The 16,991-nt window shown below is 44.3% G+C and overlaps 2 protein-coding genes across 2 annotated transcripts in view; one reads left to right on the forward strand and one right to left on the reverse strand.

Moving 5' to 3' along the window:
* Nucleotides 1–13,744, reverse strand: part of LOC107998656 (cytochrome P450 307a1-like) — a 14,487-nt gene extending 743 nt beyond the window's left edge. The window contains exons 1-3 of the mRNA XM_017058031.3: nt 5,378–13,744; nt 2,533–3,324; nt 1–2,401 (exon numbers count right to left, since the gene is read on the reverse strand). The exon at nt 1–2,401 is cut by the window's left edge and continues 743 nt beyond it. Of these exons, the coding sequence (XP_016913520.2) occupies nt 2,073–2,401; nt 2,533–3,324; nt 5,378–5,777 (1,521 nt within the window). The 5' untranslated portion in view covers nt 5,778–13,744 and the 3' untranslated portion in view covers nt 1–2,072. The remainder of the gene's footprint in view (nt 2,402–2,532; nt 3,325–5,377) is intronic.
* Nucleotides 13,745–14,099: 355 nt separating this feature from the next.
* Nucleotides 14,100–16,991, forward strand: part of LOC107998692 (dynein axonemal assembly factor 1 homolog) — a 31,805-nt gene continuing 28,913 nt past the window's right edge. The window contains exon 1 of the mRNA XM_062084533.1: nt 14,100–14,610. The gene's annotated coding sequence lies outside the window, so the exon portion shown is untranslated. The remainder of the gene's footprint in view (nt 14,611–16,991) is intronic.

The raw sequence follows: 16,991 nt of genomic DNA on the forward strand, positions 1-16,991 counted from the left end.
AATCATTTAATCAGTCATTTTTTTTTTATAATCAATATAATTTTTCGTCTTACTCGAGACTCGTTCGTATTCATTTTATCCACCCCTTACAAACGACCACTTGCATCATAACATATATATTATTTCAAATATATAATATTTCAAATATATTTTTCGTCTTGTAATTTCGAAAGAAGGTGGATACTGGATCTATTTGTTTCGCTAAAGGATAAGGAAAGAATGAGAAGATATATATATAGGGATGGAATCAGAAAAGAAGGAAGGATGAGAAGGAAAGAAGAAGGGAAATTAAACAAATTTAACATGTTGTACGCTTCAGTGAGATGTTCCCTTCGAAAAGAAAGGAAGGAAGAAAGAAAGTATGAAAGAAAAAAAGAAAGAAAGGAAAAAGACAAAAAGAAAGAAAAACAAACGAACCGATCGAATGCTATATATCTCGTTCGAACGTTGCTCCAACATTGGAAACTCAAAATATTCATAGCTGGTCCATGATTAAGCCACGATCGTTTGAAAGAAAAAAAAAAAGAAAAGAAAAGACTAGAACCGTGACTAGTTGCAGCTAATAAATACAGCTTAACGTAATAATAATTCATTTCATTTCATTACTTTGGTATTCGCTCTAAATAAAAAATATATTGGATCTCTACATAAAAAAAAAAAAACACCGAAAAGAAGCTGAACAAGACAGAAATGAAGCTGATCTCACAACGGTTCTGAAACTGTGCATTCATTCAAATAACTCGTATTCGACACTTACAACTCCAAAACCGCGTAGAAATTCACATGTGGATCAAATATTGGATCAACGTCGATGCGGATATTGATCGAGTATTCGGTGTATATTATACCGCGAAAAAATCATATATATATATATATATGTATATATATGGATATCGGATCGAGTTGGGGAATTTCACCCTTTTTGGGGGCCGCGAGACGTTTCGTTCTCTCCTAATCGTCTCGTCTTCGGCGTGCTTACCGCTCACGTTCTCGGGTCTCGTCTTTCGAACGAGGTTATCAGACGACAGATCGTGTGTACGTGATCGTTCGATCAAACAGGCGACGAATTCCGCGAATCTCGGCTGATTTTTGATCCAGGTGAATCATCGGCCGATTTATCGTTTTCCCTCGAAATCGATCGATAAGGCTCGTGATTTAGCGTGAGAAAAATTTAAAAAAAAAAGAAAGTGGAGAAAAGAAGAAGAGAAACTACTAAAAAAAAAAATAACGAAATCGATATCGATCAAAGGATCATCGATTACGAGAGAAAACAATCTTCGGATATTTGCAACCGGTATCCGATAACGCGCAGACGTCCTTTCATTATTTCTTTTTTTTTTTTTTTTTCATTTTTCCATTTCCATTAAGGAAAGTACGCGCAAGCACGATGATTCTAATAAGAAAGAAAGAACAAAAAGATGGCATCGTAAGATTACGATTTACCTAAGCTGTTCTCTCTGACAAGGACAATGTTTCTCTCGCAGCAGCATCCCGTCAGCGCGGAATTCTCGGAGTCCTCTTCTTTTCAGTCCAAGTTTTCTCTCCTGATATCGCGGATGATCGTCTACGAACCGTTTTTTCAGGAAAAAAAAAGAGGGGGCGGCGGAGTGTTCCACTCGTCGGCGGACGATCAACAATTTTACTATCTTAACCATCTAGTAATGTCAGTAAAGCTCTCGTTGCTGACGAAGGCCGAATCCTCGTTTCTCACCCTTATTATCATTAAGGTTATTCGACCTTCTTATAAAGCTTTGTCTAAAAAAAAAAAAAAAAGAAGAAGAAGAAGAAAAAAAACAAATCAGAAGCCTCTCTTCAGCTGATCTCTCTTCGCTTCTGAATCTCCTTCCTTGAATGTTCTCTCAAGAATCGTTCGTTCATCCAACGATCCATCCTTGTATCGATTGCCTTGTGTCGAGGTTCCTTCCTCCTTCTCTCTCTCTCTCTCTTTCTCTCTCTCTCTCTCTCTTTCTCTCTCTCTTCGAAGCTTCGTCGAAGCAACCCTTGAAATCCCTTGTGGGTCAGTCCCTATTTTCTCCAGAACTTACAACGTTGTTCACGCCCTAATTCAGGCCCTACCGCCGCTCGAATCGAAATTTGTAAGTCATCTCGGGGAGAGCCAGGTTTCCAATAGGGATCGTGTAATCCTCCTTTTGCACAGACGTTATCGTGAAGTTCTTCAGAATGCTTGCCAAGATCGCGAAACTCACGTATTGGACCAGTTTATAGCCCATGCAGGATCTACGACCACCGCCGAAAGGCAGAAAGTGCTCAGGCTTTAACAGTCTTCCGTTCTGCACGAATCTGTCCGGTATGAATTCCTCTGGGCTGGTCCACAGATCGGTGGACATGTTCAGATCGTAATTGTTGAGAAAGATGAACGTGTCCTTCTTGATTCTGAAACCTGAGGAAGAAGAAGAAGAAGGATATCGATATCGGTAAATTTGTTTTCCTTTTTTCTTTTTAAATTGGTTGCAAATCAAAGGAAACGTAATGAAATGAAAGAAAAATAGAGGTTATGTCGTTACCACTTACCGGCGATAGAACTATCTTGATTGGCAACGTGAGGGACAATGGGGCTGGCGATTATCCTGATAGTTTCCAGGATAATGGCTTCGACGAAAGGCAAGGATCTTCTGTACTCCAATCCTACGAAGTTGCCGGCGAGGCCGAGAGCATCGATCTCATCCTGCGCCAATCTCTGAATCTCAGGTCTCGTTGCGAGGAAGCCTAAAACTTTGACCAGAAGATTTCCAATGGCCGTGTGCCCGCCGATGATGTCTTCCATGACGAAGAGAGCCGTGTTCCAGGACATTTGGGGCTCTGTCCCGCTCTTCACGTGATTGATCAGACAATCCACGTAATCTTTTTCGGGCACAACGTCGTTCCAACTCTTCAATCTGTCCGCAATGATGTTCTTGATGACGAATCTTCGGATCTCGTGGCTCCAGTGCGCCATTCTGGCCATGTTCCTGTGGTGAAGAGGCATAAGAAACGGGAGGAAGTCGGCCGCGTATCCCTGATTCACCTCGAAGAACACCTTGTCGAAGTTCTCGACCATGTTTCGGAAACCGTCGTGCTCCAGATGGAAGTTCTTCGAGCAAAGATAGGTGATGAAGATGTTGGCGCAGCAATGGAGGATCAACGGTTTCGCGTGAACGCTCGTGCCCGACAAGGAGTCCAGATGGTTCACCATAAACTCCATCTCATCGCCAATTATACCGTTCAGCTCGTTGAAACGCGTGGAGAAGGCGCGGGGAAAGGTGTGCGCGCGAAGCATCTCCCTTCGGGCTTTCTGCACATCCGACCAGTTGCAAAATGCCAGGGCTGTAAAATTAAATGGGAAAGCCTTTTTTTTTTACCACGTAAACGGATTTAAATTCGAAGAATTTCTCGTTAATAACAGGTTAAAAAGTAACGTTTCGTTCGAAATCTCTCTGGAAATTTCCACGGATGGAAATGGAATGATTTCCACGTCGAACACTCGAACACCTGGCAGGGACGAATCGATAACGGATATATCGATCGAAGATGACCACGTGATTAAACTTGACCTTTCGACGGCAACTCGTGACGCACGTCGATGCGTTTCGAAATATCGTCGAGTGGCGAAAAAAAAAAAAGAAAAGAAAAGAAAAGAAAAGAAAAAGAAAAGAACAAAAAAAAGAAAGAAAAGAAAAGGAAAAATTCCGTTGACGCGGTATATATATATATATATATATACTGTTGCTCCTCTCCCTTTCCGTGGTGTCGCGCTTCACGCTTTTCGCTTCCTCTTTCTCTCCTTCTTGTTGAGCGAGGGGAACGCGTACGCGGAAATGCAAGCATCGGCAGATGCCGATCAAGCGGACTCGGCAGAAAATCGATTCATCGGCCCGGCTGGCGTGAGCCACCGACCACTCGATTTGAAATCGAAGCGGTCGCGGGGCAGACCAGAACAGGAAGTGACCTGGTTTCTCGTGGTAGGACATGCCGCTCGACTCGCCTCCTCGAGCACAAGGAATCCAGGATTTTCAGATTTTACGATCAACTGTCAATCCTTGTTCCATCCTATCTCAATTTTCCAATATTTAAAAATCTTTTTCGCCGTACACCAATTAATTATACCATTTTTCTTCCCTTCTCTTTAAACATCGTTTTACTGCGATTGTTTTGAAATCTATTAATCTATCTATCAACAACGTTTAACGTGCATATGATATGAAAAAAAAAAAAAGAAGAAAGAATTATTACGACGTATAAACGCGGGATAGGATTTTTCTTTGAAAAAAAGGTTACGCGGATATCTCCCTCTCTATCTCTCTCTCCAATTTTTCCACGAGCCGATCGAAAAACATTCTCTGCCGATTCTCTGCCGAGAATGTTGTGCGCAAAATGTGCGCGGTGAGGACGGGGCGGAGGGAACGAGAGAGAGAGAGAGAGAGAGGGAGGGAGAGAGAGAGAGAAAGAAAGAAGGAAAATGGTGCTTACTCGGTAGTATCGGAATCGCCTCCGGTGGATCAGCCTTGATCCTGTTTGCCGGCTGCCAGGTGAGCAAGGAACGCGTGAAAGTGGTACCGTGACCTTTCCGGCTTGCACTTGGTACCGCTTCGGCGTTGACCTTAGCACGAGTTTCGGCGTTCCGTGGATCGCAACGAAAGCACGAGCCACGCGAAAAAATAAACGGGTTGCGATTGTATGGGCCGGCCGGCTCACGTGTCGCGTACGATGGCAAGGTCGTTAGCATGGGGAACGAGTTTTCAGCAGCCGTGACGACGAAGGTGTCGACGAATTCAATTTTCACACTGACTCACGCGCATCGAAATTTTTTTTTTTTCCTCTTTCCCTCCCCCTCCCCTTCCCTCCTCCCCCCTCTCCCCCTCCTTTACGGAACGTTAAAAACGGCTAGATAATCTCTCCTCTATCCCATCTATTAGAGGATAATAATTCAAAATATATATATATATATATATATATATATATATATATATATATATATATATTAGAGAAGATTTCGTGAGGAGATTTTTTTTCTTTCTTTCTTTCTTTCTTTTTTTTTTCCATTTTTTTTCTTCGTCACGGCAAGAGTTACGTAATCGGTGGACACGTCGAGAGTTTTTGAATAATAATTAAAAGTATCGAAGTATCGAACGAGGTAATTTGCATGGTGAACGAGTCGTCGAGTAGGTAGGGACGAGATGTCCGATTAATTCCGAGCGATGGAAGATTACTTTTTATTTTTTATTATTATTATTTTTTTTTTACTCCGATTCGAACCGATGGAAAATCCTTCGCGTCGTTTCGACCGTTTGCGTCGTTGAAAAAATTATTTTTAATCTTCGGAAAACTTTCGTTCTTTTTTCGCGACGAAAATTAAATTAAAAGAGAGAAATTTTCTTACAGTTCTCCTTGTTTCCACCGAAGAGCAGATGATATCTGGCAAAGTTGGGCCTGGAATCGAAGTGGTGTCCCTTGACGGTGAGCACTTCTTTGATGTTCTCCAGCCCATTGACGACCACGCAGGGCACGGATCCCATCCTGAGTTTGATCACCTGGCAGTCGAAGTCCCTAACAAGGTCAGCGAAAGCTTTGTAGGGTACGTCGTAGCGTCCCAGGATATGAAGGGAGCCAAGAATCGGCCACGGTTTGGGTCCAGGTGGTTCTGGTAGGGCGTGTTGGTCGTCACCCAACACGACGTTCTTCGTCGTCTTCTTGGACCTTAGGTGATCCAACAGGATGAGGGCGAGTGCCAGGAACGTGATAGCGATTAGGAAGCACGTGGTGGCTGTCAAAGGGATCATCTTCGATGCTTTCCACGCTCCTCTCGACGCCCCTTCGCCGATGCACTCACTGACGATTCTCACAAAGATGGGATTTCGTGGCCTCTCTTTCTTTTCTCTTTCTCTTCCCCTTTTCGCGGTAGGTACCGACCTAGGGTACCTGGATCGCGAGAAGGCGACCTATTATTCTCTGTGACCGAAAATTTCGACGAACGGAAAGCTCTGGTTTCGGTACGGTCTCGTTTCACCACGTGCCAATTTGCCAAAAAATCGCGATCGTGCAATTCGCGGAAAGAAGTTGCGGGAAGAATTTTTTTGCTCGTTGTCGGAATCGTAGCCGTGCGTTTGGCCTTGGTCGATCGGTTGACGAGCGAGAGAGATAGAGAGGAAAGTTGGTGGTAAGAGATGGTTGGTGGTAAAAGAAGGAGAGAAAAAAGAAAAAAAAAAAAATAATCCGACGTCACCCCGGCGATTGGCTCGTGATCGTGATCCCACGACGATCACGAACGATCGACGATCAACGAGTGGAACGGGATTGATGGATTATCGGTGGATTCGCGATCGATCCGTGGCCGGTCCCGATAAACGAAAAAAAAAAATGATGCGTGCCCGTGTCTGTATCGGTAGATCGGTTCGTTGGTCCGTCTGTGAACGGTCTGCCGATCTGGCTCGGTCTGTGGGGATAGGATGGTTGGTCGGCTATCTTATATAGCGGCGTAATGTAGTCAGCACATTTGCGTCGCCACACACCCCATACATATGGATTCGTGTTGAGACGAAAGGGGGAGGAGAGGTTGGTCTCTCTGTCGTACTCTGTCGTAAGTGTATATAACACAACCCGGTGTGTTGCTGGTGCTGCTGGTGCTGCTACTGCTGGTAGAGAGACGAATTTCAAGAAAGCACCGAGAGAGCCAACTCTCCAACTCTTGGAGGCGTTCGTGTGTGGAACGGGAGAGCCCGAAGAAGAAGGGCTGGAAAGGTGGAGGGAGCGGAACGGAAGGATGATAGAAGGTATGGGAGGGGAAGGGAGGGAGATCCAGAAGGAGGTGAAGGGGCTGGAGAGAGCAGGGGATCCTCTACACAGAGGATACTCAGAGGGGAGGTGCGGGGAGGGGGTGGGGGCACGACGTGTCGCGGAGTGGGGTCCAAGTAGGGCCCAAGCTGGGCCAGACCGGGCAACGAAGGGACGCTTCTTGCCCTTGACTTCTCTTCTTAAGGTGCCATCGGGTTTTCTGGCAGCAAGGTGGTGCGCCTCCAGTCCAACGAGCACCTCGTGAGACCGGCTACGCTCCCATCCACGCCAGGCCACCGCTTTATTCCGTTCTTATTTCGATGTACCTGACGTTTGTCGATTCGGCACCTCTGCCCATGCCTCCCCGCGCCCCCCAGGCCCATCTTCTTCCATCCCACACGCCCGATCGTCCGACGTCCTCGCCCGAAACTTCCTTCGTTTTTCCATTTCTTCCACGCGTTCCTCTCTCGTTATCGGACGTTATCGGGGGAGAGAGGAGGGAGAGGGGCCATTCGAGGGTGCTGCACAAGGGTTGTTAAACCACTTCTCGCCTCTTCGTTCCGTTCCATCTTTTCATCATCGTCGATTTTCTGCGATTCGAACTCGACTTCTCTCCGAGAAACGGTTACGATTTTTTACGGTTTTTACAGTATGGATATACGGTAATGGTCGGAGATGCGTGCGTTTCGATCTTCCTGTTTCCCTGTTCATTGGGACGGACGGTTTTAAAGAGGTGGAAGATCGCGAAGATCGATGAGAGAAGATTCGTGTTTGATTAATTTATCGTAAACGCGATTGCACGGAACGAAAAATTTTGCTTTCGTTCCATTCGAATGCAAAACACCGCATGTTGTTTACGTCTGCAAATTTCGTCATCGACATTTTTCGTTATCTTCGATCCAAGAAAATCGATCGGTTCACGAATCTGAAATTATTTCTACGGGACATTAAATGAAAGTTGCGCAATTTTGCGACGCGATCCATGTTCGTCGATTCGATCGAGGAAGAAAAAGAAGAAAAAGGTTCTTTTTGCTGTTGAAAAATAAAATCATCATGTTTTCCCTATTGTAAATAGTTTCGAGGAAATAATTCAGGAAACGTTTAATTGTTCATCGATAGATAATTTTGATAAAGTAGCAAATTTGTTTATTCCAACCAAAATTCGTCGATGTTTCGTCGTGGTGTTTCGATTATTTCTAACGCCACAAAGTTGGGAATAAAAAAGATAAAGAAAAACGAATGATTTTTCTCAATACCTAATAAAAGGAAGAAATACCTGTATTCTCCGAATAAAAATTCAATATCCCGGTTAGGTCGAACATTTTTAATAATCTCTTGATCTTCTGACATCCTTTAGAAGAAATTCGCAAAGATACTTGACCAATACGTCAACACTGGACGTAGTAGGTCAATTCAGTAGAATCGAATTTAAGTCAGACGCAATTATTTTTTACGTTGGATCTGATCCACTTTACCGCTCGGGAACTTTCTTCGAAACGTTTTGAATTGTCAAATAACTTTCGCAAACTTATGAAACCGTATGACGTAGATTTCGTTAATGGCATCAGAAAAAGAAACCAAAAAAAAAAAAAAGAAAAGAAAGAAAAAAGAAAGAATAGTAAAAGAATCACCAACGAGAAATACGATTCGTTCCGATCCGTGCCTTTCGAAAATATTACAAATAATCAAGAGCGCGGAAGTTGTCGAAACAAGATTGGCTGACGAGACATCTTATATTTCACTTCGATGCTCTCCTTCGAACTTTATCCCTTCGAAACCAAACTCGAACAGAATTAATATACATTACAACCCAATCTATTTCATAACGATAAATAAACACAAAAATTTCGTAATACGAGGAACAAATATAAATATAAATATAAATATAAAAATTGCCTCTATTGAAAAATATCAAGCCAAAGACCAGCAAAGAGAAAAGAGGAAAAAGGAAGAAAGAAAAATAAAATTGGCGAAGAGAAGAGATTTCACGTCGTGTTCGAATGTCTTCTATACATCCCTGAACGGGAAGGTATAGCCCTGAAAGCTCGGATAAGAGAAGGACGACCACGTTATCTGTGACGAAGAGGAAGCACGCGACGAAGAGTACACGCTTCGAATTTGTTTCGAATCGATGAATAAAACATGAGCTAGTGGTGTGTCGGCTATATGTGCGACTTCCCCCATCCTGGCCCTGCCACTCGGCCCCCCCACCCCTTTCCACCAGCCTTTTTTTCCCCCCTCGCGGCGGTGCGCGACAGTAGGAGATTGCTTCATCCGTATCGAGAGGCATTATCGAGCGTCGATTTCTGGGAAGCTAGCGGTACCGGCCTCTCTGCCCGCCAGCTCGAAATCGGCTTAGAGAGGAGGCGCATAACGGGAAAGCTCTCCTCGGCTCTCCTCCAGCCAGCCAAAGCTCCTTTTTTCGCTTGGCCCCCGCTTTCCACCCCCCGCGCCGATTTTTCATTTCGCTTTCGATCGAACCACGCGCCGCCCCACACCTCTCCTTCGACGACGCGTACGCGAACGAAGGGACGCCGATTCCATTTTCCTCTTTTCTTTTTCTTCTTCTTCTTTTTTTTCTTCACCGTGAGAAGTTTCTCACGCACTGATGATGGATCGAAATACATTCGCAATACGTTGATCAGAGAGTTTGGAGAATAAATATTTGGAGCACATTCCTCGTTTGATCCAATTGGGGATATTTTTTCGAAAGGATACGAAACGACGCGAGGCTGGGATGGCCCCCATTTTGGTTGCACGCGAAATAAGACCGCTCGGCAGCTATCGTCTATTAAAATACCTCGAGTCACGCGACGAATAAATTCTGATACGTGGATCCTTCAGATTTTTTCACCTCGATTATATATAACACAAATTTAATAATTCTCGGGATAATTCAAAGTAGATCAAAGGAGACTGTCGAATCTACTTCGAAATTCGAGACGTGTATTGGTTGGAAAAAAAAAGAAAAATGACGTAAGGGGAGGAATATCGAGATAATCGATCCACGTGGCCGGTTTAAGAAGAAGAAGAAGAAGAAAAAAAGGAATCCGACGGCCGTGTTTTCTCGCTCTTGCGATCTCGATCTCGATCCCACGCGAGCGGGCGAGCGAGCGAGCGAAGCGCCTTGGGCTCGCGGAATTTCAAGATCGCGGCGCGTCCGCGAAAAGCGAATCGACGAGGAACGAGAGCGCGAGAGGTGAGGCGGATCGATCCGATCCGTTGGGCGGATATCGGGAACCGGCCAGACGCTCGACGAAGGTCCCGCCAAAATCAAGGCTTCGTTCGACAACAATGGAACGATACCGGATGTCTTGGATCTGCCGCTTATCCTTTATTTTCAATATCCACTTGCATTCGCGGACGGGCAGGTTTTATTTTTTTTCGCGCGGGTTAACTCAACAACGGCTCTTCTCGATCGTTGGATCCCTGCGTTTCGATCTCTTCTTCTTTTCCCTCCTCTTCTTGCGAAATTAAATTTGCAAGCATTTTTTTCCTTTTCTTTTTTTTTTTTTAATTAAATTCGGAGAGAGTTGTCGGGATTAATTTTCAAGTTACAAGCGTGGAGTGGAAAAGTGTGACGAAACGAATTATTAAAATCGGCGTCGATTGTTTTTGAGCGAGAAGAGTGAATCGGAAGAAAGTGAGAGAGGCGAGGCGGTTCGGTGACACACTTTTCTCGAAGCCCAACAAGCAACAACGCTCGAATCGCAGCAACGCGGCTAAATATTATTATTCGCGAGCGACGAATAATAATAAATTGTTTTTCTCATCGCGAGAGATATTTTTTCCCATTGTGTTTGTTACAATTATTCGAATATGTCTTGTCAGAGTAAATAACGGAATAAGAAGAAGAAGAAGAAGAAGAAAAAGAACTATTCGAGATGAAAAAGTTAAGAGGGAAGAGTTTTTAAGAGTTTATTTTTGGAAGATTACAAACTGATGGGATCACGATCGACGTTGCCACAGATAGATCTCCGGAGATACAAAAGCTGCTTGATATTCTCGTATTCGTATTGAAGGCGAGCAGTGCCAAAAATCAAGGTTGGATTAGCGTTGAATAAAATCGACAGACGCTGAGATCCTCCGCCTCGCATTAGATCACGGGGCTGCCCTTGTCCTTCCTTCAAGGCTTTCGAGACGGCAGAAATTAGCTTCCAACCATTTCAATACATTGTGAAGTATAATGATAAGCCGAGAGATACGTTAAATTAAAAAAAAAAAAAAAAAAAGAAAAAAAACCACCTTGTGATATCTATCCTCTTCAACGATCAAATTCGCTTGAAATACATCCTCTCGATTTCTCTTTCTTCTTCTTCTTCTTCTTCTTCTTCTTCTTCTTCTTCTTCAGAATTATCATTTCGCGATATTATTACAATTCTTCCGTCATCGATCGAGAAAAAAAAACAAGAGAAAGAAAAAAGAGAAAAATCGTTTATGAAATTCGAAATCGAAATTAAAATATTGCGAAATCATCGATAATATCTCGATAATATCCATTCGTAGTCATGGAACGGACGTGGTGTCGGCCCCCAATTCAATGAAGAATCTAGAAAGATCGAGCCGGCCGAAAAGCTCAGGAATATTCCACTGTCCTGGATAGAAGTTGGTTCCGGCTATGGTGTTACGAGTTATGTAAGAAATTATTGAAAATGTAACGGCCTGATCCCCTCTCTCTCTCTCTCTCTCTCTCTCTCTCTCTTCTCCTTATCCCTTCTCTTCTGCATCGGGAAAGAGCGTCCCGGTGACGTTGATCTGCATGTAGCGGTCGTGCATTACGCTCTAACGGTCAAGTGGCGGCCTATACATAAGTGCATACATCTCGTCTGTTTATTATAAACACCCGTATAACACCTCGACGATTCTTATTTCGTCCGATCTTTCCTTCTCTACGCGGGAAAATGGAAATGTACACGTACAATGTGAACAGAATCGCGTATATATATATACGAAACGCGTGATTCTCGTTGGAAAATTTTCAATTTCTTGTATCTACTTATCCGTATTTATCCACGAAACAAACTCCTTACGCGAGTTTTCTTCGAACGATACGATTAATCGCGGTATCGATAAAATAATGAAAAAGACAAAAATTTTTCCAACAACTTGCTAATTTATTAATTTGATAAAAAGAGAAGAGCTTCGTTTACGTCGAATTTGAACATTTGATCCGACGAATGTCTGAAAGATCGTGGGAAGATCGGCGAGGAAGACATGGAAAAAGTAATTGGCATTGCGGCGAGCATAACAGAGCGGATAAGACGGGAACAGGGAGTTTTGAAACGGCGGCTTGCAAAATTCGCGACAGATATACATTTACGAGGCCGGTGGCCACGATTCATCCATGTCGCGGTTTTATGCGGATCGTTCGTATCACGGATATATAACATGCGCGAGCCATGCTAATGCCGATCGAAGGTAAAAGTTTTTTCTGTCTCGCGGCCGGGATACAGGAAGTGTTCCTTCCATCGTTTCGCGTGGAATTGGGACGTTGCGTAACGACGCGAGCGCCGCCTGGTGATCACCGCCAAATCATTAGGAGGAACTCGTCGAAAAGACAAATGCTCGAGACAATGCGATCTCTCCCCCGTGGAAATTTTGTTGCGAGGATCGTACCTTTCGAGCGTACCTGCAACTCCTTTGATGAGTCATATCCTTGAAAGTGAAGAGAGAGAGAGAAAAAAAAACGAAAAAAAAAAAAAGAAAGAACAAACTGCAAGGGAGCGACTTTGACTATTATGTTTAATTAAATTCATTATGAAAAAAGGAGTATAATTCTCACGAGACAGGATCCAGTGTTATTTTTTTTATATTTTTCATATTTATCTATAGAACCTTAAAGAACTTTCTCATACATAGTGATAACTCGAAAAACACGTTTTTCGAGTTGTGTCGGTTTAATGGCAAGGGGGTAGGAGATACTTATATCTGTGCGAACGATAGTCTATTTTTTTTCCCTCCCTCCCCTCTTCTTTCCTTTTCTTTTCTTTTCTTACTTTTCCTCGATGATCGATGATGATTAGAATCGAGATCGCGGGGAACGAGGACGAATATATTTTTTTTCAGAGAATTATTTTTTTTTTCAATCTCGAGAATCGTCTCGTCTCGTCTCGTCTCGTCTCGTCCGCGCGCTTGACACCTCGACTCTAGAATCGAAAATTTGCATCGGTCGTAACGGAGGCTGTTTGACAAAGGAGGCTTCGACAAGGGAATCGATAAAATTGAGAGCAAGAAAAAGTGACAACGGTAAAAAGTAGTCCGTGCATCTTTTCCTCTCTGCATCCACACGTTACCCATCATCATCCCCTTCCACTCATATCCAGTAATTTTCGTCTCGAGCTTTAAAACCCTGCCCTGCCGATTCACGTGACACTTTATCGCTCGAGTCCTCTTCCCGATGTATTGGTTTCGTGGCTGACGTTGATTCGGGGATGGAGAAGCGGTCCGTGCGGTTATCTCGAAACGTAACGAACTCGTTATTTCAAAGCGAAAAGTTGATTACACCGAGAAGATGCGCGAATAATAATCGAAGAGGAAGGAAATATTCACTCTTGCGCGAATACGATGTTCCCAATTCGAAATTTTCAACTGCTCGCAACGAATCCAAAGAATCCAAAGAAAGATTGGCTTCGACCGTATCCTAATAAACCATCGACGCGACACGAATGCCGAAAGAATGTTTTACAAGTTAAACGTTAATTTATATTTACTTTAGTTTCGTGTCACCGTATGTATTTGCCTGCATCGTCGAATGAATTGGTCGTCGTATCGTCGATGGAAAAGAGAACGTAGGATACGGAGAGAGCGAAAAAGAGAGAGAGAGAGAGACAGAGAGGGAGGGAGGGAGAAAAGGGGAGAAGGAGAACATAGGCGCTGTTGCACCTGCGTCACCCACCACGTGGGGTGCCACGGTACCCCGGCCCCGATTACGACACTCTTCCGTGTCGATTTATCTCGAAGCCGGCCGGCCGGCTGCCTAAGAGAGCGACAGAAACAACGAGTGGCTGGGAAACCGGTTTTCGGGGCCTCATTCGTTTGAATGTCGCGCCGTATAATTTCACCGAACGGGGGACGAACTTTCCCGACCAGCGTCCAATTACTCCAGGCCGCCTCGATAAAAGGGAAATTAGCTTGGGTCAGTTTGGTACCATTCGAAACAGCTTCTATCGAAAATCGAAAGTACCCTCCCCCTCCTCGCCCCATCTACCGCACCCGTCTTCGTTCTATCGATCCGTTCCTCCGGAGGAAGGGGAGGGGAAGAAAAATGGTTGAAAAATGGTGCTCACGCTCACGAAAAGGAAATTCTTTCTTCTCTTCTCCTTGGAGGAAAGGAGGAGGAGGAAATTGTTAACGGATCGGATCGGATCGAAGTTATCGGATAAAGTTTTGACGAGGGAACAAGTAAGTAAAGAGACGCGCGAACACACGGAGCTGTACACTGTCGATAACTCGTTTTCTAAGCCAGCTGCTCTTCACCAACGCCGGACAAGTTCACGTGGATTTGCGTCAAGGTAGGCAAGTCTGGCTCCGGAACCTAGGACAAGAAAGCAGTAGCCCGTGGCTCGTCTATCGACCAATCCGAGGTCACGACCAAGCGTACTTGGGACTAAGCTAGTCGGCCGTTTACTATCCACCGGATCTCGGCAAGAAGCCGAGCTAGGAGAGATCGGCTATCGATCGGCAAAGGAGTTGAGGTTGGACGGGCTTCGATCGGCTCGCACGTTCTTCGAAACTTGCTGCCCACCAACGCGACACCAATGGCCAATGGAGTAGCCGTGCCCGTTGCTGAGCTACTTCGACAACCGCCAACTTTGATGGATAGCGTATGATCCCGTTTTCAAGGTAATCATGGCCCTTTTTGTAGAACCAAGGTCGGGTAAAAATAGCGACCACTTTAGCCTGTGGTGTTAAGATAAGCGAGCCACCGGTGTGTCGTAAGACCGATTTTCGACGCCCGAGGATATCGTCTTCGGGCCTCACCACGATCCCTCTACTTCTCTCAAGGCTCACTCTCTTACCAATCGGTGGCCACCATGGATATTTGCATCCGTGCTTTCTTCTTATTTCGTAAACCGAAATAAAACCGAGTAATTAGCGGGACGAGCGTACTACGTTCTACCGTACGTGTCGTTTTTCCTTCTTTTTTTCTTTTCTTCCTTTTTTTTTTTTTTTCCTTTTTTTGCACCGACCACGCGTTTTTACGCGGACTTTATTTAAATCGAACAGGTAGATCGAACGGCCTACTCTTTGTTCATTTTATTATAACTCGATCGTAAAAACGGATTACGATTTTTCTGTATTATTATTATTATTATTTTTTATCGATATAATTTCGTATCACCCTAAGTATCGAGAGTATTATATCCAGCCCCCATAACGAGCCGCCTTAAGTGGCTTCTCGAAAGATTTGTGCAAAAAAGTAGCGGTAAAAAGTAAAATCCTTCTTCCATCCTGTCTTTTTCCATCGGAAACCGGAGAAGAAAAAGATTTTTCTCGGTCGTGCTTCGCACGAAACGCAAGATTCAAAGCGCTACGAAATAATATTTCGAGCGCGAAGTGGTTCAGATCCAAGTGGACGGATCGTTTAACTCATTTTCACGTTGGCCGATGCTCGAAACGTGACGGGCAAGCGGAAGAAAAAAGAAAAAGAAAAAAGAAAAAAAAAGAAAAGAAGGAAGAAAAGAAGGAACCGGCAAAGGAGGCCGGAGGGAGAGAAGGATGAGAAATGTATTCGCCGGCCGGGCGGGCATCCGGTGATTTTGATGCGGCGACCGTGAATTTGGATTTCAAATCGCATTTGGCCCATCTTTGGTGCATCTGCCTAAGTTTCGGGGGGTCTAAGCAGCGATCGCGCGCCCCGCTGCATCTCCGAGAAAAAATGTATGCCGGCTGGCATAATTTTTCGATGGCCCGCGACTGGAGCCCAGATACCACCGTATCGAACTTGCAAAAATTCGTCAATCGTGATCCGCGATGAATCTTTCATAAAAAAGTAAAAGAAAAAGAAAAAAATTATCGCTGCATCGTTTCAACCCGGTCCAGCGTCTCTTATCTGATGCTCGGCCGCTCTAACGTCGAAATGAAAGAAGGGAGTGGTGGGGAGGAGGAGGCTTGAAAAGGTGGATTAATTTTTCCAAGTGCACGGCTCCGTTCAATAAATATAATTTTTCGGAAAAGGGACATTCGGGGGGATTCACTTTCTCTCCCCCTTCAACCGTGCAGGATTTTAAGAAATATAATTTATTCGTGTTCGATCGACGAATCTCTCGAATCTCCACTCTCTCCCTCCCTCTCTCTCTCTGTCTCCGAGAGGAAGAGATTTCGCGCGAGGACACGAGATGGCGGGATAAATTTAGAAACGATCCCGAAAAACAGAAGCGCAAGAGGATAGGAAGCGACCTCGTTAAACTCGATAACTGTTGTTCGGGTTTTTTCGCGAAAAAGCCGAGCCTCGAACTCGTTCTCTGGCTCCGATATAAACGTTTCCCTGCTTAACCCGTATTCCAATTACATGTGACGCGTAATCAGCGCGAGTCGCAGAGTTGAACTGCATCCCGGGGAAAAAAATCGCGGCACCCAGATACCACGCCTTATTCGAGTTAACGAGTTGGCCGCGGATATGCTATAATCAGGACTATGCTATAAACTCAAGGCAAATATATATACATATATATTTATATATATATATATGTATGTATATATATATGTATGTACATATATATATGTATAATATATATATATATATATATATATGTCGTGCCACGATTAAATTATGCATTAGGTAAGTGTTACTCGAGAGAAAACTCAATTAAGCGCTCGCGCGTTCCGCTTTTGCGCTATCACTTTTCCTCCGAAGAAAGCGATTTCGTTTCTTCCAATTTTCTAAATTCGATCGTTAAAATTCGTTTGCCCGTCCCTCCCCTTATATCGCGAGATCCTCCAGATCCAGGCCGAGAATTGGCGAGATTTCGAGCGAAAGAGAAGATCTTCTTCCTCGAGAAGAGGATGGAGCGAAATGAATCGATTCCATGGTTGAACGTGGACGATCCCTTTGGGCGTATTCGTACTCGCGAAACGTATTCGTCCTCCCGTCGATCGGTGGAGAGAAGAAGGGGAAGGAAGAAATCCCTCGATCCCCTCGACGATTCCAGCGAGCACTGGATATCTAGTAGAATCGAAGGACACTTTCGACTAATGCGATTTGCTAGATAGATAGAAATCGC

This window comes from Apis cerana, linkage group LG14 (assembly GCF_029169275.1).
Source record: "Apis cerana isolate GH-2021 linkage group LG14, AcerK_1.0, whole genome shotgun sequence".
NCBI lineage: Eukaryota > Metazoa > Arthropoda > Insecta > Hymenoptera > Apidae > Apis > Apis cerana.